Here is a 26,082-nt window from a genome sequence, read left to right as displayed (position 1 = left end):
GATCCAGAAAACGGGTCTCCCTCCAGCGCTCTGAAAATGCTACACATAGGCTGGGTTTGCACATCACGGTAAGCCAGGGTGCGCTCCCATTAGCCGTTCAGGCAGACAAGTTACACGGAGTTGTATATTTCACACACACCCCTCCTGCAGTCCTCCCACCCAGCCCGATGGGTATCCCAGTTTCCTTTGCGGCGGAAATAGAAATCGCTTGAGATTTCAGCGGTTTTGGCTGCTTTTGCCAAGCAGCCCTGTGGGCGATCTTTTTAATCCATGCGGGCGCGACAGACGACATGCCAGCCCCCCCTTAATGCGGACTGTAGGTTCTCAGGGTGGCTTATTTGGGGGGGAACATCCCACAGACAACATGCTTTAACCCATCATGGGTTGTTCTGGAAAATAAACCATCGTGGGTTAGTGTGTTGTGTGAACCCAGTCGGAGAGTCAGGAGATGCTGCTGAATTGTTTAACCTGTGTGGGGAGGGGAGATCCCCCAAATTCAGACAGACGGACCGTCCGGGGGCAGAGTTCTTCCTCTGACGGAGGGCGGGTCCCGGATCGAACCCCCGCATATGTTATTCTATAACGCGACACATTTTTGCTCTGTTTGCTATTGCTCGTACGCAGTCAAAACATTTTAAAACAAAACTAAAACGTTCGGAACACGAAACCAAAGAAAGGGGGGGAAGCCAACACGTTATTTACCAAACGATGCCCTTCTTGAGAGGCAACGTGTTGATACATTTCTGCGTTTTCAACACTTAAAAACGTTTGATTCGGTTTTCAGTGCTAAGGAACGGGGTGAACTTTTTTTTATAGTGTTATCAGTTGTTCATGACTTCTTTATCGTTCCTTAGTTTTCTTTGGGTCAAGGATTATTTCTCTTTCGTGATCTTGGCTTGAGATCACCGGGAAGCCCACGGAAGAGGAGAATATAAGTTCAGTAAATAAAAGTGTTTTTTAAAAAATAAAGGAAAAGACGACTAGGCTAAATGAACCACGTTCCGTGTTTTGGGTGCGAAAACTTCAGAACAGGGCAGAAGCTTGGTTTTTTTAATGGATGACTTTTGTTCCTCCTTACACAGGGAGAGCTTCCGCACTTTCCATGAGCTCTCAGAAATCTTTTCGGACGAGAATAACCACTCATTGAGTCGAGAGCTCCTCATTAAGGTAAGACGTCTGCAGCCTACATCAGCTTGATCCATCTGTCTGCGTTGTGCCTAAAAGCTATGTCTGCTATTGCATAAACCTAGGATAGCCCTGGGCATGGTAACTGGATAACCACTCAGGGTGAAGCCAGGTGAAACATTGGTAGAGAGATGGTATGGTTTGGAAAGTGCATTCAATCCAAATGTACCTTTCTCTCTCTCTCTCTCTCTCCAGGTTTGAGCTTATTTATTTCTGTATTTTTTTCATTTTAATTCCACTCAATAGCCAAAGTTCTCTGGACGGTTTAGGACAATTTAGCGGGGAGGCACATTTTCGATTTTACAGTAATAACCTATTGTGTGCAGTACTGATTGGCTAGTGTCTGGGCCCTCACAAATATTTAGTCGGCTGATCTGTCCATCTATGGTCAAGGAAAGCCAGGAAGACAGAACTCTCACTGCTGTAAACTTCTCTCTACGTTACGCCCGTCTTCACTCTTTCTGCTAAAAATATCCCTCCCCCCCCCCGAAACAGCTGTTTGCCCCTGAAGGTGTTTTGTATTGCAAACAGTGTCTTTGGTGGTGGTGGGCGGAATAGCTTCTGAGGCCGGTGGATTTTCAGCTGGCTGTACAGAGACCACCGCCTCTGATACTGTAGTAGCATTCAGCCACCATGACTAGTAGCCATTGCTAGCCTTCCCCTCCGGGTGTTTGCCTATTCCCCTTTTAAAGCCATCCACGTTGGTGGTCACCACTACATCTTGCAGAAACGAAGTCTGTAGTTTCATGATGCACTTTGTGAAGAAGTCCTTATAGAATCCTAGAATCATAGAATAGTAGAGTTGGAAGGGGCCTATAAAGCCATGGCGTCCAACCCCCTGCTCAATGCAGGAATCCACCCTAAAGCATCCCTGACAGATGCTTGTCCAGCTGCCTCTTGAAGGCCTCTAGTGTGGGAGAGCCCACCACCTCCCTAGGTCACTGGTTCCATTGTCGTACCGCTCTAACAGTCAGGGAGTTTCTTCTGATGTCCAGCCAGAATCTGGCTTCCTGTAACTTGAGCCTGTTATTCCGTGCTGCACTCTGGGATGATCGAGAAGAGATCCTGGCCCTCCTCTGTGTGACATCCTTTCAAGGCCTTGAAGAGTGCTATCGTGTCTCCCCTCAATCTTCTCTTTTCCAGGCTAAACATGCCCAGTTGTTTCAGTTTCTCTTCATAGGGCTTTGTTTGAAGAGAGGCTGAAACAACTGGACGTGTTTAGCCCGGAGAAGAGAAGATTGAGGGGAGACATGACAGCACTCTTCAGATACTTAAAAGGTTGTCACACAACCTCTGTCCTGAATTCAGCTTCATGGCTTGACCTCTTTGGGGTTCTATATATATATGAGAGAGAGAGAGATTGGGACTACAGGAACATAGACAGCTGTCTTATTCTGAGGCTGTTCATACAACACACTAACCTACTCTCAGTGCTTGAGTGCAGGTTGTATTGAATTGTGGGTTGTGTGTCGAGCCCCAAGTTATCAGTGTGGTCTGAACGCAGCCAGGGTGGCTTCTTAACCATGCACAGTGTGGCTTACTGTTCTCAAGATGCTACCTCGAGAACCCATGGTTTGTTGCTAGGTTGTTCAAGGTGGTGAACTAGCCACACTGCCTGTGTTCAGGCGACGCGCTAACCCACAGTTCAACAAACAAGCCCTGGTTCAAAACCATCCACCCTCAACCGCTGAAGGTGTGCTAGTATGTTGTGTGAATGGCCCCGCTGCGTCAAACCATTAGGCCTGCTGGCTTCCTGTTGTCTAATTCATTGACCAGCAGGAACGCCTTCGCTCTAGTTTCACACAGGCGACTCTCCCAAGCCTTCCTGGGAAAATGCCAGGGATGGATTCTGGGACTTCCAGCGTGCAAAACAGGTGCTCAGGGCCCGTGCAGCTGGGTTTCCTTCAAAATAAAGCTGCAGTGGAGAGCCCGCTTTTTTCTTTTATTTTTTGGCGCATGACGCACATCACCGCCGCGCGCAGCCTGGCCCTTTTGTTTGCCTGCGTTTGGAGGCGCATCGCAACAAAGCCACGCTGGACTCTGCGCGGGCCACGCTTCCTTGGAGGAGAATCCCACACTTCCTTTTTCAGAAAGTGATTTTTTTTAAAAAAAACACGAAACATGACTGCAAGTCGGAAATCCGTGCCAATCGACAGCGAATCGACCAGTCAGACCAGATTTCCCCATCTGCCCCGCCCTGGCTTTATTATAGCCCGAATGAACAGTTAATTATTAATATAACAAGCGGGTCCTACAACAGAGGTTTGCAGCGCAGCGGGCTGCTGCTGAGAGTTCCAGCCAGCAAGCCCAAAGACCCCAAATGCCAGCACGTTTCAGTTCCTAGCTGTTGCTGTCGGTAACTGAGCCTTCGGAAAAATGGGGGGGGGGGGGGGAGAGAAAGCTGCACAAAAGTTGGGAAATCACCAGCTGATTGGTGGTTAGGAAAAGGGGGAGGGGCATGGCTGTTTGGGGACCCTGAAGGGGTGGATTGGGGATGCCAGGAGAGATGGATCGGGCCCTGGTGCTGAGGTTTGATAGGCCCTGTAAGATGGCCGTTCTCCTCCCTCTGCCCATGTAGGGTCCCTGTGCCTTGCAACAGGCCTGAATCCAACCGGTGTTGCTTCATGGGGAATGCTGCTTCATGGGGAATGCTGCCCTGTTGAATCTCTGCCTGTTGGGCTGCTATTTAAAAGCACGGGACTCCGAACTCATGCTTCTTTTGTCCAGATTCTATGCAGGAGCTTTCCCCTGACCTGGTACCCTCTGGACGTCATGGGCTTCAACTCCCACCTGCCCCATCCAGCCTGGTGCAGCGGTCAGGAATCCTGGGAGCTGCAGCCCAGCACATCTGGAGGGAGCCAGGTTGGGGAAGGAGTGCTGTAGAGGTTTCTTCACTGCTGCGTCACTCCACCAAGGCCCTCTGCCCAGGAGGTGCCTGTTTACAGCAGGCCGATCCCTTGACGTCTCTGTTGTCTGCTTCGTTTCAGAGGCTTGGGAGGCTCCCAGGCCTGGCAGATGAGGATTCCCTTGTGAGCCCCAGAGATAAGCAGAGGAGGGGAACGCCTGGGCGAGAGCTGGCGTGTCAGCAGAGGGATTCCCTCTGCTTATCTCTCTGTCTCTCTCTCTCTCTCTCTCTCTCTGCAACAGAGTTAGCAACAGCCGGAGATGAGCTGGCTCGAACCGCTGCCATCTCCAAGTTCAGGCCCTGCGTTGTCAGTCGACAGCAAACTGGGTGCTGTGTGGGAGGCAGTGGGGGCTGGTGGCTCGGGCGTCAGTGGGCCGTTGAATCCGCTCTGGGTTTTGGCCGGAGCCAGTCAGAACTCTAAAGGAGCTGACAGAAACCTGGAGCGGATTCACCGGCCCACTGACATCCGAGCCCCCAGCCCCCACTCCATCGGTTGCCCGTAAGCAACGCTTGGCGGTTTCGGCTCGCGGGCGCCCTGTCCCCTCCGCGGCAGTCACCGCCACGGTCTCGCCCAAAGTGGCGCACGTCAACCTCACCGCCGGCTCTCCCTTGTCTCTCTTTGCCACCCGCTCAGGAGGGGACGTCCAAGTTCGCCACGCTGGAGATAAACCCAAAGAGAGCTCAGAAACGGCAGCAGCAGCAGCGAGAAATGGTGAGTTGGTGGCGGCCGTCTACGGCCCTGCAGAACCGCCTTCTACTGTGCTGGGCCGTCGCGCCCCATATTGTCCACACTGACTGGCAGCAGCGGCTCTCCAGGGTTTCAGATGGGATCCTTGCCTTACCTGGAGATGTGGGGACTGAACGTGGGGGCTCTACTGCTAAAGCAATGACCCCTGTCCCTGCGGCAGGCTGGAGCCTTGGGCCATCACGGTGCCTAAGACCGTAAGGGGAGCCCTGGTGGATCAGGCCAAGGGTCCATCTAGTCCAGCACCCTGCCACCCATGTTCCCCAGCAACTGGTATACATAAGCAAACTGCCTCTGCTGCCGGAAGTGGCACATCACCACCAGTAGCTTTCTCCTCCTCCAGGAATTTATCCAACCCCCCGATTAAAGCCATCCAAGTCAGCGGCCATCACCACATCTTGTGGCAGTGAGTTCCATAGTTTAACTCTGCGCTGTGCGAAGAAGTCCTTCCTTTGATCCATCCTGAATCTCCCACCCATCAGCTTCATGGGATAATGACCCCGCTGGGTTCTAGTATTATGAGAGGGAGGAAAATCTCCCCCCCTTTCCACTTTCCACTTTCTGCACACCGGGCGTGAATTTGCCCACCTCTCCCATGTCGGTGGCTCCTTTAACGAACCTGTTCTCCTGTCCCAGGGCGTCATGCAAGGAACCATCCCTTACCTGGGCACCTTCCTCACCGACTTAGTGATGCTGGACACCGCCATGAAGGATTACCTGGAAGTAGGTACCACCATCTCACACTGCCGCCTCCTCCTCCTCCTCTTCATCCCCTGCCTCTTCTTTCCTTTGGCTGCTTTCTTGCCCACTCTTCCGTGCTCGTGGGAAGTAGCTGTGGTTGTTGTAAAACGCATTGAACCTTCTCTTATCTCCCTTGATAGACGTGAAAGAGCCTCTCTGTTCCTGAGGTCGCTCTGCCTCCTAGTGGACAATTACGATTGCATTCCGTGGTACAGTTAGGGGTCTGGTGTGTGTGTGTGTGTGTGTTTTATATAATACCGTTTCAATTATATTATGGTATTACATGAAACGGTACTATATAATACCATTTTGGTTACTTTTAACTACATCTATTTCATTTCATTTATTACATTTCTATACCACTCGATAGCCAAAGCGCTCTGGGAGATTTACAAATCTTAAAAACAGTGTGTTATGCAGAATATAAAAGCGTGATAGCTGCAAATAAATGTATTAAACCCAGTGGACGCGCGTGCGCACACACATACAATATCCCATGACGTACATATATATTATATCTATTTGTATCCTGCCTTTTGCCCAGTGCTGGGCCTCAAGGCGGCCTTACAAAGTTTAAAACATACATTGTGGGGGGAACATAAACGTTTAAAATACATAACAAAATTATAAGACATTAACGTAGACGGAGGGCCGGATTATTCTCCAAAGGCCTGTGGGCACAAAGAAGTTTTTGCCTGCTTCCAAAAGCCCATCAAGGAGGAAGCCAGCCTAGCTTCCCCGGGAAGAGAGTTCCAGAGCACCGGAGCAGCCACCGAGAAGGCCCTGTCCCATGTTCCCACCAAGCGCGCCTGTGAAGATGGTGAGACTGAAAGAAGGGCTTCTCCAGAAGATCTCAAAGCACGGGCGGGCTCAGAAGGGAGAAGACGGTCTTTCAGATAACCAGGACCCGAGCCATATAGCTACTGATGAGGGGAGAATCTGAAATATTTCACTCCAAATGTATTTTGAAATTACTCTGTTGTCTGTCTGTTTTACATCATTGAAACAGGCCTGTCGATGGACATGCCGCTTCACAGGCAAAACCAAGAATGATTCCTGCCTTCGAGAAGCTTTACTCTTTAATTATAACTCTTAATTATAACTGGTTGTTGGGTTTCCACCTCCCTACCCAGCTGTTTAATTATCCTACGTAGCAGTACTTGCTTGCTTGTTTTTATTTCTTCCATTTATATATCACCCAACTGACAGATACCTTTGATGTGGTTTACAATAAAAGAAATAACCCAAATCAACAATAATATGACAATTGATCAATCCGTTTATTTTGATCTACAGACCACAGCACACAAATAGATAAAATACAAATATATCTGAATACAGTACATTGATTTGGAATTACGTTCATTGTAACCAGAAAGGATATTTACCTGATTAAAAGTACAAATTAAGAATTGTACACAAATCAGATCCAACTAAAAGCTAAAAGTGCATGAAAACTCATACACAAGTAAAAATCCGTGGGCATTCGTCAGTCAAATAGCGCTCCTTAATGGATCTCTGCTTTAGCAATCTAGTTTTAATGGCTGCAGCTAGAAAATTGGCTCCATCCAGTGTGAATCCAGGTTTAACATCTGCCAGGAAAATATAAATGGAAAACTAGAATAAAGGGAATTGGGCAAATAAAATGGGCTCCCAGATCTCTGTAAAATTCACAGTATAGTTAAACTTGGGCCACTGTTCTGACCTGGCCCCTTTCACAAGGGCAAAAATATGACTATCAAAACCATACATAACGACGATTAAAATATCAAAATGGCAGTTTAAAAAAGGAACGCTCACCTTCCTTTAGGTATCATTCCTTCATTTTGCACGGATTCTCAACTGATTATTGTTCTATCTTGCTCTTCCTTCATCACTGAAAACAACAACAGAAAGATTCACGGTTCCTTCTATTCAATCTCCAAGTAGACTATTTTGCGCCTTCTCTTCCTCCACCTTATTCCTGCTTCACTTGAAGAAAAGCTCTGTTTATTCTGTCACTTTCAAGGCCTTTCTGTAACTTGGGTGTTTGGAAATTAACAATTAACAGCTGTTGAGCTTTAATAATCTGCTTTTTCTTCTCTTGCAGGGAGGCCTGATCAATTTTGAAAAAAGGCGGAAGGTGAGACTTGTTCTGATGCCGGTTCCTTTATAGGCCACCCAATAACTAAGTCCTCTGGGTGTGTTACAGTAACAATAAAACAAAATAAAACTCTAAAACAGTGCTGTATAAAGCGGAGAATAAAGCCACTGTTACAAAAGAAAAAGTCCTAGCGACACTAAGAAATAAATTCGAGGCGCACTCCTATGCATGTTCAGAGAGAGAGAAAGTCCTACAACTCCCAGCAGGCTGGGCACTGCAAGACCTTTCCCCTCTCTAAAGATGCCTAGGCCTGCACCCTAAACCAATTTTAGGTTTTAGAATTAAGCGCATCAAAGGCCTGGGAAAATAACCAAGAAGGCCTTCTCAGCTCCGTATCTACCTTCCTTTGGGGCGGGGGGCAGCTTGTACCGCGTCTCCAGACGTGGCGCCCGAATGGATGAACAGCAAGCTCAGCTTCGCACTTGTCGCTTTCTCTTCCCCTCCCTGGCAGGAATTCGAAGTCATCGCCCAGATCAAACTGCTCCAGTCGGCCTGCAACAACTACAGCTTCACGCAGGAAGACCGCTTCGTGGCCTGGTTCCGCGGCATGGAGCGGCTGAGCGAGACGGAGAGGTGAGCTCTCTCCCGCCATCCGGACCGGGTCACGGCCCTGCCGATCCGCCTTTTAGCAGCATGGCTGCTCTGGGCTTCGTTGAGCCGGTTTGCTCCTATTGCAACTTGATTTAGGGCACAGTCCTAGGCAAGTTGAGCCGGTGGCGGCCGGTGGGTGGGTGGGTGGGAGTCTTACAGCTCCCGGCATTCCCCAGCCAGCTGCCTTTTTAGGCAGCAAATGTGGGCTGGAATAAATGCACCTTGAATCTGGCCCTCGGCCTCCAGACGTCCCCCACCCCTGCAGCCGGGGCAAGCGAAGAGCCTTCAAGACGAGATGAGCAGGGCGGCTCGTCACACGACCTCCGTCCTTTTCTCCTTCCCAGCTACGGCCTCTCGTGCGAAATCGAGCCCCTGTCGGAGTCAGCCAGTAACACCCTGAAGGCCAAGAAAAACGCGGGCATCATCAAGCGCTGGAGCGAGTAAGACACACACTTAGTTCCCGCTATACGTACAAATCCCTGGCCCCTGTCTTATCCCTTCACTCTCTGTCTCTTTCCACGCCCTGTCTAAACTCTTCCCTATCGGGGCCCTGTCCGTTCCCTATCTAAACTCCACGGAGCCCAGCTCGCTCGCACAGCCGGACGCTTCGGTCCCCCCCACGCGTCCCCCCCCTCCGGCTCCCCGCTCACGGCGCCGTGTGCTCCTTCCCCCCCCTCCCCCCTGCAGCCGGCAGGCGCCCAGCACCGAGTCCTGCGCCAGCGGCAGCTCCCACTCCAAGTCCTTCGACCAGCTCAAGTGCGGGCCCTACCTGTGCAGCGGGGACACGGCCGACTCGGTCAGCGTCACCTCGGCCGGCTCCAGCAGCTCCGACGTGGAAGAGATCAACATCAGCTTCATCCCCGACTCCCCCGAGGGCCAAGAGAAGAAGGTACAAGACAGCGACGGCTCGCTGGAACCCGCTCGCGTCCAGGGGCCCAGGCGGCAGGTGCGCCCCGCGTCTGGGGAGAGACCGACTTTCACTTTGGGGGGGGCTTTGGAACATGAGGGAGTGGGGGGCGGGGCGGGGGGTGAGTCTGCGTCGCCTAGAACTAAGGTATTGGCGCGGGGGGGGCGGGCATTGAACCTCAGCCTCGTGGGCCCTTTTTGGCCCCCTGGGGGTGACCCAGGCAGCCGCGTCCCCCTTTCCTGGCTGAACCCTTTTCTCCCCAGTGCCAATTACATGGCATTTCCCCAGCTTTTTGTGCAGCTTTTTCCCCCGTTCTAAAAGTCTGAACTGCCCCTCCGAAGGCTCCGTTACCAGCAAGAAGAGCTTTGAGCTCAGAAATGCCAGCGGTTTTTTGTGTTTCTGGCCCCACCCCCTGTGGGAATGCGGCCCCCGCAAGAGCTCCTCCGAAACTGGATGCGGCCCCCGGGTGGAAAGAGGTCCAGCACCTCTGCTTCAGTCCCAAGACGTCCTTTCCTCACAGGGCTGATGGCTGCGGTGGGGGCGGAGTCCGGGGTGGGGCCTAATTGAGCTCCTCCCCACAAGGTGGGAGGGGCCTGTTGTGTGTGTGGGGGGGGCCTGTTCAGACAACACACTAACCCACGGTGAAGCCACTCGCCCTTTTGCAGCAAAGCCTTAGCGAGCGTGGTCAAACCGGGGTTATGCAGCCACCACGGTTAGGAGTGGTTCCCACGACACGCGAAGCCATGATGTTCAGCTCCAAACGCTCCACCGCTGTGGCTTCGCGTGTCGTCTGAACCGGGTCAGTTGAGAAGCGGGCTTCGATCCGCCACTTCGCTTTCCCCTCCCGGTGAATGCTCTCTTCCCCTCCGGCGTGCTATTTGCTTTTTATTTGCTGCGATTTCTACACCGCCTGGCCTTCAGGGCGGTTCGGACGCTCAGCTCCACCGCCGGCCACGAGCGCTGCCGGAGGTAGGAAGCTGGCTGTGATCACGAACGGGTCGAAGCAGAGAGGCGTTCAGCCCGGTTCCCTCCTGCTCCGCTCCGGGCCGTTTAAATCGCCAACGCGTTCCCCCTCCTCCTCCGCTCTCCCTCTGCAGTTCTGGGAGTCCACCTCGCTGTCCTCCCTGGATACGTCCGGCATCGGCTCCAGCTCCAGCAGCGCCTCGTCCTCCTCCGTCTCCTCCACGCCGGTGACGGCCTCCCGCACCCACAAGCGCTCCGTCTCGGGCATCTCCAGTTACTCCTCGCTCTCGCTGCCCCTCTACAACCAGCAAGTGGACGACTGCTGCATCATCCGCGTCAGTCTGGCCGTGGAGAACGGCAACATGTACAAAAGCATTCTGGTAGGTCCCGCGAGCCCAGGGTCAGGCGTGCTGGGGGTTGTGGTCCACCACCTCCCGAGGGCACCCCGTGGGAGGGGGGGGAAGGCTGCCCTGGGGACCGCGGTGGCCCTTGCTTTTAAAGCTCTGAATGAAAGGCCGCGCTCTCAGGATGCTCGATGCCGTGGTCCCTCGGCCGGGACCCCTCGGATGGTGCCGGGGAAAGTCGTACCGGGCGGGTGTCCTCTTCCACTCAACCCGAGACGTCTCCTCAAAACATTGCAAGAAGAAGCGCACATCTCAGGGGGAGACCCCGGTCAAAGAACGGGGTTGTTGGGTACTTTAAAACAAAAGAAATCCTACACTTCCTCTAAAGCAGCCTTCCTCAACCTGGGGCGCTCCAGATGTGTTGGACTACACCTCCCAGAATGCCCCAGCCAGCTGGGGCATTCTGGGAGGTGCAGTCCAACACATCTGGAGCGCCCCAGGTTGAGGAAGGCTGCTCTAAAGGAACTTGAACGTTCTGCGTTCAGGTGTAAAAGTTTGGCGGCAAGGTGGTCTCATTTTGAACTCGATCTTCCAGGTAACGAGCCAGGACAAAACGCCGGTTGTGATCCGCAAGGCCATGGCGAAACACAACCTGGATGGGGACCGGCCGGAAGACTACGAGCTCATTCAGATCATCTCGGAAGAAAGAGGTACGAGAGGCCCCGGGGGGGGGGGGGGGGGCAAAGGCGGCGGCTGGCCGCAAAACGGTTTCTCGCCTCTGCAGCTCCTGGGGGGCTCCTCCTAGCCGAGGCTGCTGCCTTCGCCGGGTCGGATCCAGAGTGGGGGCGTTCTGCTGGCAGAAGGATGCCGCTGGCGGAACCGGACCTGCGTGTGCTCTCCTGCTCCCCCCCCCCCGCCCCGGGGTCCCTCAGTCCTCCGGAGCAGATGTGGAGGGCGCACGAAAGGCTGCGGCAGTCCTGTTCTGCCGGCAGAACGACAGCTCTGGATCCAAGCCACGGAATTCTATGGGGGGGTCCAGACAAGGACGCCTTCGATTTGCAGCCCCCTCCGCTGCTTCTGACATTTTTAACCAGAAAGAAAATTCCATTAAGGAAGAAAAGGCAGAATCGTTTGCCCAATGCCTTTTGATGGTCAGTGAGAGCTGCCCTTCTTCGCTGGGGAGCACGTTGGACGTCTCCTGCCCGTTCCCCCCCCCCCCCGTTTTCCCTTGGCCCTCTTGTCCTTGTCCTTGAGACCAGCTCCTTCTCCCTGCTTCCTTTGGCCTGCTGTGTTCGGCCTGCTCTCTCCTGGCACTGCTGCTGCTGCTGCCGCTTCACTTCCTTGCTGCAAGCCAGGGCTGGGTGGCGCTAAGCCTTTTCAGACACCCTCTCTTTCTGCCACCCCCTTTTCATGCTCTCTCTCTCTGTCCAACACCCCTGTTCTCTCTCTCTTTGAAACCCTTCTCTCTCGCTCTGACACCCCTTATTCTTTCTCTCTGCCACCCCTCTTCTCTCTCTGAATTCCCTCTACTCTCTCCCTCTGACACCGCTTACTTTCTCCATGACACCCCTCTTCTCTCTCTGTTCCTCTCTCTCTGACACCCCTCTATACTCTCTCTCTCTGCCACCCTCTTCCTCCCAGACCATTCTTGCCTGCATCCTAAACTGATGGTTTGCAGGGGGCTTTTGAAACGAGACCGAGGGTCGGGTCGTGTCGCCCACCCCTGCGGCCGCACCTCCTCAAGAGCCCAGCTTGCCCCAGGGACTGACTCCCTCCCTCCCTTTGCCTTCTCAGAGCTGAAGATCCCCGACAACGCCAACGTCTTCTACGCCATGAACTCTGCCGCCAATTACGACTTTGTCCTCAAGAAGCAGGGCTTCTCCAAAGCCGTCAAGATCAAGCACGGCTCCAGCTCCACGCTGCCGCGGATGAAGCAGAAGGGCCTCAAGATCGCCAAAGGCATCTTCTGACCTCGGCTTCGCCCCTCGGCCGGGGGCGGGGGGCCGCCGATCCTCTCCTGCCCGCCGGCCCGTCTTGAGTCACGCCGCTGGACGAGACGACAGAGGCAGCTGCTCTCCCACCGGCAGCCTCGCCCTTTCCTCCACGGAGGGCCGAACGCGGGGGGGGACGGAGGACAGCTCCAGATACGAGACCCATGAGGAGGAGATCCTTTAGCAACCCCGTTGCTGTGCCGCGCTGCGCTGTGCTGGGGGCAGCCGGCCCTTGCCTTGAATCAGGTCTACGTCTCTCTTTTTCTACGTGGAAGATTTTTCACTTTCTCAACCAACCTGGCTGCCTGGAGCGATCACCCACCTCTCTGCCTTAGGTGTCTTCGCGCGACGCCGACGCGCTTGGTGCTGCACAGGAAGGCCGTTCTCTCCATCTGCCAGAGCAGCAGCCCAGGAGAAGAGACAACGGGGAGTTAGGGGAAAGGACACGGGCTCCGTCTGCTCCAGATACACTCCTCCGGGGCCAAGCAAACCCCCTCTGCCTGGAATCCTCGTCTGGGACCGTTACTGAAATGCACTTTGCCCTCAGGGGAGGCAAATTGGAAAGTTGGCAACCCCACCTGCATTGCCTGCCACAGAAGTCTGCAAGGAGACTCCCCTCGATCCTCGGCGTGGATTTCCGCCACCGGTGGGTTCTTCTCTGTGCCAGAATAGGTCACCCCGCTCGGACTCTTCAACTTCCTTTTTGTCTTTCGTTTTTTTAAGAGCGTGCACCAAAGATCAAATGGCATCGTTTTCTTTGTAGGCAACCCCCCCCCCCCCTCCGCTAACCCGATGGGGGCAGGAGCAAAAGAAGCCACTTTCTGTACAAACGTGTTGTAAATAAAGACTTCAGTTTGGGTGGGAGAAGAGCAGGAAGGGGGAAGCCGATGGCTCTGAATGGTTAAAACGCCCCCCCTCCTCCTCCTCTTCCTCCCCCCAATTCCTTTCACCTGTCAGAAGTGCCACTCTCGTATTTTAACAGACTGGAAACTTGGACAACGAAATAAGAGTCTGTGGACTTGTGGTCTGACGCGATCAGATTTTTATAAAAAGAAGAAAAGAGGGAGGGGGGAATCCCAAATGAAATTTACTCATTTTTTTCTCTCCCTTCCCAATATTTATTGCTTGTAAATAGACTGGTTGGATTTGTACATTTTACTAACACTGTTTAAGGTCCATTAGCGCAGTCACTTTTATGCTCTCAATTGCAAGGGAACTTTGCGTGTGTGTTTGAGTGTGTGTGTGCGTGCGTGCGTGAGAGAGAGAGAGAGAGAGAGAGAACGGGGAAGGCCAAAAAGCCCTTGTTTCGAACGGCGGTAGTTTTAAAAGAGGGGATTTTTTTTGCTCAAGAGTTAAAAGCGCTTTAGCTGGGGCGGGGGGGATGATTTAATTTCTTTTACCACTAAAGGGTCCGGGGTGGAGGAAGGAAGTGCCCTTTAAGCCACGGAATCGGAACACTAAGGAACTACGATTTTACCAACTGGATTTGTCTCCACGCCCCAAACGTGCTTGCCCCCTTTGCTCTTTGAGCAAGTGATGGGATGGCTACCAGAGCCAGCATGGGGCTATGGCAAAACCGGGGCTCTCTTCTTGTTTGAGCCGTATCCTGAAAGGTACCGAACTAGATTCCTGACACTTCAGGACTTCTCTTCAACAGGTTTGGCGGTACTTTGAAAGCTCTTAGCTGGGAAGTTTTGTGTGTCTGTCCCCCCCCCCCCCAAGAACTATGAGCGTCGAGCGGTGGGTGCCAGAAGTATAAATGTGGGGACGGAACACGCGTAGATCACAAGGCTGAGAATCTGCAGTGTTGCTTTGCAATTGTTTTTTTAAAGAATCTAATGCTTTTCCTCACTCAGGACCCTCTAGAAAGGTGACGTTTCCCTGCCTGGAGGTCTGTTGCTACACAAGGTGCTCTGGAGTCTGTTTAATTGAACCTCCCCCTCCCTCTAAAAAGCATGTCCCCAAAGGCCAAGGGTTTCACTCTGCCTATGACAGGAGTAATAGTCTCCTTGAAGGCAGAGGTGAGGTGGCGCGCGTATCTCCCGGTATTTTTTCAGTCGCTTTCTGCGTGCTGGTCCCTTGTTCGTAGCTGATTTCTCTTTCGTCTCTACTCCTTTTAGTTGCTTACCAACTCCGAAAAGAAATACACACTACAACGCCCCTCACGTTGGCCTTCCTTTGTAGGACAGCAGCGTGGTCGTGTCTCTCTCGGAGGCTCCAAGCGCTGGGATGCTTCCTATCGCTGGTTCGTGTTGTGTTGTTTGCTCCTTGGCTGGGAGGAAGGCCCCCCTCCCATGGCTTTTATGGCCGGCGGTGGGGCTGCCCTCTGTGGATCAGCCGGTGTAGAACCCTGCCCCATAGAAGCGGCGAGGACCTGACCCCCTTGCCCAAAGGGCAAAAGCGTCTCTCAGCCACCACCACACGGGCCTGTGGCTGATGTTTACAACAGCTGCCCCGATGTGTCGCGCTCCAGATCCCGGCATTCCCAATGGTCTAGAATGCTGGGTGTTGTAGTCCGACACATCTGGAGGGCATCAGGTCAGGGGGGGAAGCGACTTCCACCACCTCCGCTCGGCCCTCCTCGCTGCATTTGCACTTGGCCTGGAAGCTTTTTGTGACCGATGAAAAGGGAACGGCTTTGGTTTCTCTCCACGTCCCCTCGGGCTCCGTCGGAGTCCAGGGCATCCTTCGGCGGGTGTGTGAGTGAGCGATTCCTGGAGGTGACTGTAGATTTTGTACTGATTTCCACGAAGTAGCACACACTACTCTGTGTGATGTGCAAACAGCACTGTAATTAGCCTTTTCAATAAAATCCCGATGTTTTGATATTTTGTTTGTGTGGCTAGGTAAAGACTGGGGCGCCCAGCGCTGTCTCCAGGGAGAGAACAACATCTCTTTCCCCCCACCTGAAACCCCCTAGCATGTGTACATAAATCAGCCGATCTGAGGTTAACACCTCCCGCACCATCCACAAAAACTTATTATGCCATAATCCTCTTCGTGACGCCTCTGGAAACAGCAGTCAGACTTTTCCCCCCTTTGAGGCGCAAATGGCCTTTTCTCCTTCCAATTCGGTCCTGACATAAGACTGGGTTTTCAAGGGCTTTAAAGGGCAAATAGTTAAAAGGTTAAAATAAACGGCTAATAATTTCCCCTTCCACCTGGCTCAGAGAGGAAGGCTAAAAATTCACGTTAAATGTTTCTTGGGAAGCAATTCTGTGGCTCTCGCGTTGATCCGCAATTGGCGAGAGTTAACAGGGACGGAGAAAGGAGATCGGGACAGGATGGGCCCACTAGATAGGTGTTTGCAAAGAGTCACGCATCCCAGCTCTGCCGGGGATACTCAGGGTCCGAGTTGAGCTGTCCTAACAGGAGGCAAGCTATCTTTTCCCGAAACAGAAGATTTTAGGGTTATTTGGTAACAGGCTGGAAAAAGTGGACAGAATCTCCCCCACCCCTCTTGAAATACCAGCTTACAGGGATCTCCGGATGAAACTAACCGACAGGAATTTCAGGACAGGCAAAAGGTTTATTTTGCAAACTGCGAAATTAAACTGCTAAAATATGCCAAAAACCCCAGTGCAAGGAACTACAAAAGGGAAACCACACATACACCAAAACCAGTGATGTCAGCAGGAGTTAAGATCAGTTTATTCAGAGCCTGCCTTTGGCCTTGGCATGGTACGGCCCTACTTCAGGTCCTTGGCGACTGGGACATCTGGTAGGCTGAGGTAGGCCGTGTTCCAGAAATCCACATAAGGAGTGCGCAGGCCTTGTTTTGCAGACTCGTAGTTGATGTCATGGTTGATATCCAGGTAGTAGCCGTGCTGAGGATCGTAGGGCACCCAGCCAATGGGAACATTCGATTCTCCTTGGTTAGGGTCACTGGGAGGAGGAAAAATGAAACACACACAGTCCATAGAATTACACCCGCACAGACAGAGAAATAAAACAGCAGTGAGTGGCGTGACCCGTGGGCATGTGCGCGCCTTTGGGCCAGAAGCCACTCAGCAAGTAAGAAGAACGTCGCCAAATTAGAACTGGTTACTCCCAAAGATGCCCTCCAGCCAGAGGGAGAAGGACTTTAGCCTGGGAAGTTTGTAGCACCTCAACCTTGGAGGTACATAATGACCTTCCCTCAATACACAAGGCTAGCCAGGCTCCGGAGCTCAGACAATGTGGGACAATGCATTTATCCAGGCTTTGGTTGCCTTCCCCCCACCCTTTTCTTTCAAGGAAACTCTTGAATGCTCAGAACAACACCAGGGAGGGTTTGTGAGGGGATGCAACTGGCATCCCGAGGCATGAGCCTAGCATAGGGTTTTAGAGGCGAAAGGGGGCCTCGGAAGTCATCTACTTCACCCCTCTGCTCAGTGCAGGAATCCGCACACACGCATCTGCCCAAGATTCAACCCTGGACTGGGGAAAAGTTCATTTGGGCTGAACGCGAGCTGAGGAAGCTTCAGGAGTAGCCCTTCCCCATTTCATGTATTTCTTGCCTGCCGTTTAATCCTGCTTTTCAGACCACGATTGTGTCTTCCAAAACAGTTCACATCAATAGGAGAGAGAGAGAGAGAGAGGCCCTGCCCTCAAGCTTAGGAACTGAAATGGCAAGAGACGCAAGGGAAACGGGGGATCAGATCCTCAAGCCTGAGGATGCTGAGGGTGTTCTGGATGCTGAGGGTGTTCAGCAATCGGGGGCCTCTTGTTCCTTTGGCTGATGGAGGGGGCTTGAGCATTTCCCCCTCCGGCTTCTGCAGTCCCAGGGCAACCATCAGTTGGAGCCGCGTTTCTGGCAGGGAGGTGGAAGCAGGCTCCCAAGGGGAGGCCCGGTTGGTCTCCCCTTGGATAGATCTTATTCCTGGGTCGCAGGGGCTGCTGCAGCCCTGTGGCTCTTGGTCCCTTAGCTACGGCAGCTTTAAATCACCACCTAGAGAAGCTTTCTGTGGAACAAGTTTTGCTGTCTCTTAGATCAACGGAGCCGAGACACGCTGTCAGATTTAACAGGGTTTTCAGCTCAATCAGGGCAGTCTTTCGCTTTGGGGTATAACGGGAGAAAAGCGACGGCTGGTTATGCAGGCCTCTTACCCCGTCCTGGCGAAGTTTGTCCAGTACGCGATCATGGCCTTGGAGACAGTCCGGTGCTTGGCTTTGTAGCCCAGCGGCGTGAAAAAGGGTTTCCCGAAGACGTACTGAAGGTCGTCGGCGTGGTCGGCCCCGACCCAGCTGGGGTAGACCGGCATTCGGGACGGCTCGGAGAACAGGTAGCTGTAAGTCTTGGCGCTCCTGAACGGAGAGCGGGGGAGACGGTGAGCGAGCGAAGGTGGGGCAAAAGCCAGAGGCGGCCAAAAGGTGTCTCCCCAGCCTCGCGATGGCTCCCATTTATCCAGTCTCCTTGACGGTTCTGAGCGAAACCCGGAGCAGATTCATTGCCCCACTGCCATCGGAGTCACCAGCCTACGCTGACACCGGGAGGGTCTTTGCTCAAACCACACAGGCCTGCACCAGCCGAGAACACCACACACCGTCGGAAACTGGAAGGAGGCGGACCGAGCTTCGAAGTGGAGCTCAGAGCAGACGCACACCCTTGCGCGAGCGTCACCGATTCCCCCCTCCCTACCGGAGGGCTGCGATCACCACCCAAGGTTTTTCCCCAGTAAGAAAACATGACAGAAGCTGCAGTGGGAAGACGAGGGGGTCTGGATCCCCGTCAAAGTCTCACCTGGAAGCCCCCTCAAACCCTGGCTATTGCCTACCACCGAAATCTTACATGAAGGCCCTGTTTCGAACAGCTGAAGGCCTTGCAGACGAATGGACGGCCGGCCGTGCCAACTGAGGCAGCCAACTGGGCCTGCTGCAAAAATTTTGGGGGGTAGAGTGCTCCTCCGACAAGTTATGCCTTCTTGTCAGATACTCCATTCCGCATCCCACTTTTTCCCTTCCATGCTCCGTTCTCATCAGGCCGTGAACGTGGCGAGACCTGAGCGGTCAGCAAGGTCTGCGGAGTGTCTCTCTCTAGAGAAGGACTCCAGGCGCTGGTAGCTTTGGCTTTGCTTCCCTTTCCCTTTGCCCCGCCCACCCCTGGGATGCGGCCCCCGGGGCTTGAAAGGGGTCCGACGCCCCCGCTATAGGGCAAACATTACCAGGAGCCCAAGACCTCGAGATTAAAGTCATCCCTGGAGCAATCCGACCTGGAGTTCTCCCCGCAAGATTCAGCCTGAAGGATCAGAGACGCTGGAGATGAGTTTGGAACCCTGCTTTGTAGCCGATCGAAAACACTCACTTCGCGTTTTGGTAATGGAGCTGCAGCGCCTGCTGGGTGGGAACCAGGAATATGTAGTCGGTCTCCATATCCACCACGGTCCTTTTCATGACTTCCTGGCTTGGGTCGGTGCTCCACACCTGGCTGTAGAGGGAGAAGACAGCCCTCGCTCCCGCCGGCCCCTTCACCACGCTCAGACCTTCAGCCACCTGGTACACCTCTTCCCTGCAGAAATACATACATACATACATAATAACACTCCGATGAGACTGACTTTTTACACAGTGCCGCTTCCGTTGTGACACGTACCCCACGTTGACCTGTATTTTCATTCAGTCTTCAAAATATTTCTTGTCCGCTTTTCAGTCCTCCCAAAGCGGTGTACAACAATAAAACCGATACAATACTCAGAAGCGATAGAAGCGCAATCAAACCAGCCACGCCAGCAGAGGCCGGGGGGGGGGGGGGGAAGCATAATTAGAACCTGCCCTTTCTGGAAGGAGCTGAAGGTGGTATTTATGGTTCTATGCCCGAAAACAACCCTTTGGGGTAGGTCAGGCTCGAGGTAGGGGTGGTGAGTTCACATGCCAACCCATCATGTGGGGGACAAGCCACGGATCAGGCCTGTTCCTGCCCTTAAAATAAAATAAGACTAAAAGCAGGAGGCCGGGGTGGGGAACTCTAGGTCGAGGGTCAAATCTGGCCCCCTGGGTTTCCCCACATGGCCACGTCACTTTTCCCAGCCCTTTTCATGGCCGTGTAGTCCCCACCCCCACCCCAAATTGAATTTGGCCCTTGGACTAAAAGAGCCCCACAAGGCCCTTCAGAGCGACGGTTTTCAAAGGCTTCCTATGCTGCCAGTCACGGCTGCCCCCCTCCCCGCTGTAACGCCGCCCGTCCCTGCTCTCCCCCTTACGGCGTGATCTTCACCAGTGGGCGGTTGAGGGCAGGCATGTCAATGCCGGCAAAGAAGTGCCCGTCCATGTTGTTCACCCCGGCGATGTAGTCGATGTCGGCAGCGTTGGCGAAGAGCTTCTCGGGGTTATCCGGGAGGAAGTCACCGTCCACCACGGGGGAGAAGGCGAGGTAGTGGACCAGGGGATCTGAGGGGGGGGGGAGAGAGGGAGCTGCCACACCCCTTAGGACAGCAACAGGAGAGCCCCCCAACAGAGCGATGCGGCGGACCGCACGCAATGACACTGCTTCACTGCTACTCCCTTGTCCTCGCAGTGTGGGGCGTGTAGGCGTGCGTCTAACACGAACACGTGCAGGGCCTGCATCAAAGGTCGGCAAAGGCGGCACACCTGCTAACGGCCTAATTTCAGACGCCCTCTGCCTAGGCACACGGTTAGTTCAGGCCCGTGGCAAGAGCCATCCGTCAGTTTCCTGGCAGCCCGCTGGACGAGGAAGTGGGGGTGGAGAAGGAGGTGGTAGAGAGAGAGGTTGGCAGAGAGAGAAAGGGGGTGGTGAAAGAAAGAAAGAAAGACAAGACAAGACAGACAGAGATGGGAGTGGCAGAGGCAGAGCGAGCGAGAGAGCAGAGACAGAGTAGAGAGAGAAAAGGATCCATCCACCCATTTTTGCCTCTGACCCTGGCACACACCTGGCTTAGAGAACACTTCTGCAGAAATGAGAGAGCTCTTTGAGGCCTCATAATCTCACCGTAACACTTCGCTTCTTCTTTGGATCACTGCAGCGCGAGCTCTGCAGCTTTGCAGCGCTCACGCTTCGCTGTTTGGGTTTTTAAAGCAGCAGGTTCATAGAATCATAGAATCGCAGAGTTGGAAGGGGCCTACAAGGCCATCGAGTCCAACCCCCTGCTCGATGCAGGAATCCACCCTAAAGCATCCCCGACAGATGCTTGTCCTGCGGTTTCATCTTTCCTATCGGGGGTTTGGGAACGACCGCTCCTCCTCCCCTCCACACTCCCTGCCCCAGCCTGGCTTACAGCGGAGGTTGAGGACGTCCAGATGGTAGGCCAGTGTCAGCGCTTTGGGGTCGGTGATCCGCAAGCAGTTCGCCAGGACAGTGGTGTTGTCCGTGGGGCAGCCCACGTGCTGCGCTATCTGCAAGACACAATCGATATCCGTTTCCCAGAATGCTTTTATGCCACTGCTCAGAGCGAAGGGCCTCTTCGGGACGGGGTCGAAGATCACCGGGGCTTGGAAGGCAACGCTTCCGGGGCGGCTCCTCCTCCTCCCGCGATTAGCATGACCAGAATAAATTATGCAAAGGAGCCCAGAAAAGGAAGAATACATTGCAGACAATTGTGCACATTTGCTGACGGGCGTAGTTTATACAGGTTGCATTATTCCACTCCCCTCCCCGCCCCGTTTCCTGGCTTCCTTCCCCCAACGTCCACCTTCCACACGTCCTGAACATCCCCAGGCCTCGACACAATTTCTATTTTGCCCCCTAATTTGACGCTGCTTTACCTTGGTAGCCCAGAAGAGCGGGTCCTTCTGAATGGCCCACGGACAGAGCCCCACGCCACTCTGGCTGATGGCTCGGCGGATCAAGCCTTTGTTGTACGGCGACAGCGTCTAAAGCGCAGGAAGGAGGACAAAGGCCAGCAAGCTCAGAGTCTTTTCCCAGACCCAACGTTCTAAACATCACTGTTTACTCATAGAAATCTAGCCATCAGCATCTGGTTAGAAATAGTCACGCTGTCGTCTACAATACAGGAAAGGGGAAACTGGGAAAATTAATTTTAATAAGGAGATGTTTTTGTTGGGGTCTTGCGTTTTTTAAGCTGTTCTGTTTTGGGTCCTTTAAGCTACTGCAGCGGATGTAGCTGGGCGTACAGGTAGATCGCGCACGGTGGCTGAAAAAAAGCTGCCTTCATCCCCAGTACACAACGTAACCCAACCTGGAACACACCTGTAAGGAGACGCTGGTAGCGCCGGCAGATTCCCCAAAGATCGTGATGTTGTCCGGGTCGCCTCCAAAGCTTCTGATGTTTCTCTTCACCCAGGCGATGGCCATGTGCTGATCTTTAAGGCCGTAGTTGCCTTGAGCAAAGCAAGAAAAAGGAGAGAGAGAGAGAGAGAGAGAGAGAGAGAGAGAGAGAGAGAGAGAGAGAGAGATATGCATTTCAGACCAGTTAAAGTCAAAGGCTGTCTGCCCGCTAAACAACTTTTAAGGTGCAATCCTGTGATGTGACAGGAAAAAGTCCTGCAACCCCCAGCATTAAGCCAGCCATGCGGGGCGGGGGCAATTTTCAAGGGCGACTGCAGCTGGGAAGGGTTAATACTCCTTTCCCCACATGCTGCAACTGCCCCATGGCAATATCCCCCACGTAGTCTTTGATTACCCAAACAGGGCCTCTTCGTTGAGGCGACCGCAACATCTCCCCTATTGGATAGGTGGGATCCAATCCCCAGCGGCTTTCTAATAACTCAAATAGTTATTTGTTGTTTACAACCTACAGGGTGGCCACGTGTCCTTTTCTACAGGGGACAGTCCTCTATTTGAAGGTGTGGTCCGGAAGGCCAAATTGGTGAGACGGAAAGAAAAAGTCACTCGCTTGAGAACAGAAGTCCAAGGCAGAGGTGGATTCTGAACAGCAAAACATCAAACCTTTCTTTGGCACGCAGGAGGAGAGAGAAACATGCCCGGAGAGGCGCCTTACCCGGAAGGCTGGCGTCTCCTGTGCTGAGGAAACCGAGGGGTCCGAGGCGGTAGTTCAGGGTCACCACGATGACCTTCCCGCGGGTGGCGATCTCCTCGCCATCGTAGAGGTAGTTCTTCAAGAAGTTGGCGCCCTGCCCGCCTCCCCAGAGGAAAGCTCCCCCGTAAATCCAGACCATCACCGGCAAGTTGGTGGAGACTGGAGCAGAAAGCGGGCGGGGAAAAGGAGCGCGGCGTGAGGCAGGCAGGGAACGGACGAGGAGCCGAAAGCTCAGAAGCGCGCCTGCCTCCGTCAGCCTGGAATTCATTGATGGGCGCTGCTTTCAGGAATAGGGGGAGCTGCCTTATACGGAGTCAGACCCTGGGTCCATCTCGCCCAGTCTGGAAAACACTGACCGGCAGCAACGGCTCTCCAGGGCTTCAGGCAAGCTTCTTTCCTTCCCCTACCTGGGGAAGCCAGGGATGGAACCTGGGGCCTTCTGCGTGCAACGCAGGTGTTCTACCACACGGCGCTACACCCCCCTTTTAAAGCGGGGTGCACAACCTGCGGCCCTCGAGCCAAATCTGGCCTGCTTGGGGTCCTAAACTGGACTTCCACGCCCCTTTCTCCTGGCCACGCCCCCTTCCCCCCAATCCGATTGTTGGATGGTTTCCCAGCTTTGGGGTATTTTTTTTCTCCCATTCTAAAAGGCTGAGACGCCTCTCCTAGGGATCAGTTACCAGCAGTAAGAGCTTTAAGCTAAAAAAAAAAAATACAGGTCTTTTGGGGGCCCACCCCACTGAAAAGAAGAGCCAGACAGCTTCTCCAAAATGGAGTTTGTCCCTTGGGGTGAAAGAGATCTCTTCCCACCCAGCCACCCACCCACCCCGGCCCCATTTTAAAGGATGTCCCACCTGCAGGTGCATTACCAAAGATGCCCCCTGGTCAACTTGGCATGTTCATGGGATGACCCACCAACGCAAAGGGGGACACACAGATTTTGGTGTGGCAACCCGACACTCAAAGCTTACCAGCCGCCGTGGTTGCCAGGGCGGGACGCCCACACGGTAGCCCACCCTCCCACTCATGAACGTGGGGCGAAACCCAAAGGAGAAATCACCACTATCGCCAGGTTGTGCCTCAGCAAACCCCCCTGACCTTGCTTCTTCGCTTGGGGGACCCAGATGTTCAGATAGAGACAATCTTCACTGCCCCGGATGTCCGTTTGGGTGAGCGTGGACTGCATGCAGCGTTTCTTGTATTCCGTGGCCTGGAGGGTGCCTGACAAAGACATGGGGAACCGGACACGCCGGGTTATTTGCTGGGGAGAGGGCCTTTCACGGCAGCGGCGGGCACAAAGTAGATCTCCAGATTTTTCTTTAACTTGAACTCCCAGCATTCCAGACCAGGGCCGGCCCTACCGTTACGCGGATGTATCCATCCGCAGCAGGAGGCAGAGAGAGAAGAGAGGCAAATTGCCTCGCTGCTGCTGCTTCCCGCGGGGGCTCTGGAGAGCCCCGGCAGCTATTCCCCCCCCCCGGGGGGGGCATTTGCCGCAGCGAGAGCATGGCTGGCAGGGATCTCTAGTACAACCTGCTAGGTGCGCTGTGAAGTACAGAAGAAGAGCCCTGAGGCTGGATCAGACCCAGGGTCCATCTAGTCTGGCACTCGGTTCACACAGTGGGCAAACAGCCGTCGACCAGGAACCCACAAGCAGGACTCAGTGCAGCAACACCCTCACGCCCATGTTCCCCAGCAACTGATGCACACAGGCTTACTTTCCACTCTCCCAGCTTGGAGAGATCCTTTCAGAGGTCCTCACAATCCCGTTTTTGTTTCAACTGCCTGAAATAATTTGGTGTCATCGGCAAACTTGGCCACTTCACTACACTCCTAATTCCAGATCATTTATGAACGAGTTGAAAAGAACTGGTCCCACTACAAATCCGGGGTGACCAAAACGAGGCTTTCCCAACTCTACCTGGAGATGCCGCCAGGGATCGCGCCTGGAGCCTTCAATATCCAAAGCAGCTGCTCTGCCATGGAGCCACGGCCCCCGTCTTCTCATCCTCAGCCCCCCACCCTGCTGGAATATGGGGATAACGGTGCCAGGGCACCTTGCAGGGTTGTTGTGAGGTTAGTATAACGATACGTGAAGCCCTTCTAATGCTTGACGTGTGTCATGTTTTGAGTGTGAGGCACGCAGACCCTTACCTGGCCAGCCGGGGTGCGGCTGGGGGTCTTCCAGTGTTTTCGTAGGCGCTGCGAAAGGGATCCCTTTGAAGATATCCACATAATCCCCGAAAAGGCCCAGTTTTTTATTGACACCTTCCACAAAGCCTCCTTCGGTGTACACAATGCCCAGCTAGACTCGCGCAGCAAGAAGGAAAGAAAAGGAGATTATTATTCCGGTCACGGAAGACGTGGCCGCCTTACGGCGGCAACCAGGTTTTCAAGGTCACTTACGATCGCGTGTGAAGATCGCGCGTTCTTAACCTGCCAACCAGCCTTTTGTGACATCTTGCCTGATGAAAGAGATCCGGGGATCTCGAAAGCTTGCACATTTTTAATTGATATTTGGGTCAGCCTAATCAAAGGGATTTCCCCAAAATGGATTTGGGCATATTTCTTACGGTCAACATGGCTGCCGTTGGGTTGGGTTGGGTTATTTTTTAAAGGAACTCACCACCCAACTAGGCCTACACTTGACGCCATCCTGATCAAGACCCTTGAACAGAGGTAGGAAAACCATTCCTCTCATCCGTTCTTCTAAACCCGGTCGCCTCCTTTCCTCCACCGGGCTCAGATTTTTAATGCCCGTCAAGTTTGTCCCACGTTTACCTTTGCAGCTCCCGCTGCGCCCAGGCAGAAGGCGAAAGCAAGGCACAGAACGCTCCAGCGAGCCATGGCGTGCTCTGAATGGGTCCGCCTCGGTTCCGACGAGGGTTTTTATACCTCGGGCCCGCCTCAACACATCAGCAGAGGGAGGAGTGGGCATCATCACAGCCTCTGCCAAGCCATCGTCACAAAAGGTACTTCTTGCCGTCAGCTTTTACCTTGATTCAGGTCGGCTTCTGGCCTCTTCCTCCATCCAACAGCTGGGGTTTTCACACACACGATCCTTGCTGCGAGTTGCAAATGGAGCTCTCCTCTGGAGCACAGGCAGACGCTGAAGGAGAGGGCTGGGAAAAAAATGAATACCGATTTCCTAGGGAGGTGGTGGGCTCTCCCACACTAGAGGCCTTCAAGAGGCAGCTGGACAAGCATCTGTCGGGGATGCTTTAGGGTGGATTCCTGCACTGAGTAGGGGGTTGGACTCGATGGCCTTGTAGGCCCCTTCCAACTCTGCTATTCTATGATTCTATGATTCCCTAAGCATCAGCGTTATGTTTTTAGGAGAGGCGTCAGGACCGCACAGCGCTGCAAAACATAGGGCTAACTCGTAGGTGTCTGCCGTGCCAGCGCCTGAACTCTGGGCCCAATTTTGAAGCCTTCAAGAGTGGTTTTAGGCATGTATTCGAAGTATTCCTAGGCCAGTTTTAAGAGCAACAGGCAGCATGCAATGAGATGACATATATTCCAAACAGCAAACCATAAGAATACAGTACTGGAAAGAAGGAAAGACTCTGAGACACTGCAGTCTTGAACAGATTAGCTTTCACTACTTGCACTGTAAGGGCAATACATAATTCCAT

At 53.6% G+C, this 26,082-nt stretch overlaps 2 protein-coding genes across 5 annotated transcripts in view; one reads left to right on the top strand and one right to left on the bottom strand.

Moving 5' to 3' along the window:
- Positions 1 to 15,343, top strand: part of RALGDS (ral guanine nucleotide dissociation stimulator) — an 84,664-nt gene extending 69,321 nt beyond the window's left edge. For 3 of the 4 annotated variants that reach the window (XM_063144567.1, XM_063144565.1, XM_063144563.1), the window contains exons 9-18: positions 1,083 to 1,167; positions 4,725 to 4,802; positions 5,472 to 5,558; positions 7,666 to 7,698; positions 8,171 to 8,292; positions 8,655 to 8,750; positions 8,998 to 9,256; positions 10,315 to 10,560; positions 11,120 to 11,234; positions 12,319 to 15,343. In XM_063144567.1, coding sequence (XP_063000637.1) covers positions 1,083 to 1,167; positions 4,725 to 4,802; positions 5,472 to 5,558; positions 7,666 to 7,698; positions 8,171 to 8,292; positions 8,655 to 8,750; positions 8,998 to 9,256; positions 10,315 to 10,560; positions 11,120 to 11,234; positions 12,319 to 12,494 — 1,297 coding nt within the window. In that variant the 3' untranslated portion in view covers positions 12,495 to 15,343. The remainder of the gene's footprint in view (positions 1 to 1,082; positions 1,168 to 4,724; positions 4,803 to 5,471; positions 5,559 to 7,665; positions 7,699 to 8,170; positions 8,293 to 8,654; positions 8,751 to 8,997; positions 9,257 to 10,314; positions 10,561 to 11,119; positions 11,235 to 12,318) is intronic. The other variant, XM_063144564.1, reaches the window with a different exon arrangement.
- Positions 15,344 to 16,204: 861 nt separating this feature from the next.
- CEL (carboxyl ester lipase) lies at positions 16,205 to 24,746 on the bottom strand. Its single transcript, XM_063144596.1, has 10 exons — positions 24,602 to 24,746; positions 23,546 to 23,668; positions 22,409 to 22,606; positions 21,658 to 21,788; positions 21,213 to 21,320; positions 20,726 to 20,843; positions 19,694 to 19,880; positions 18,799 to 19,002; positions 17,604 to 17,801; positions 16,205 to 16,400 (listed from the first exon to the last, which is right to left on the bottom strand). The coding sequence occupies exons 2-10, from the start codon at positions 23,631 to 23,633 to the stop codon at positions 16,205 to 16,207; spliced, it is 1,428 nt and encodes a 475-aa protein (XP_063000666.1). The 5' UTR covers positions 23,634 to 23,668; positions 24,602 to 24,746.
- Between the last annotated feature and the right edge of the window lie 1,336 nt (positions 24,747 to 26,082).

Source organism: Elgaria multicarinata, chromosome 19 (genome assembly GCF_023053635.1).
Source record: "Elgaria multicarinata webbii isolate HBS135686 ecotype San Diego chromosome 19, rElgMul1.1.pri, whole genome shotgun sequence".
Lineage (NCBI taxonomy): Eukaryota > Metazoa > Chordata > Lepidosauria > Squamata > Anguidae > Elgaria > Elgaria multicarinata.
Note: the sequence above shows the minus strand (reverse complement) of the source record. Positions and strands in the feature narration are given on the sequence as shown.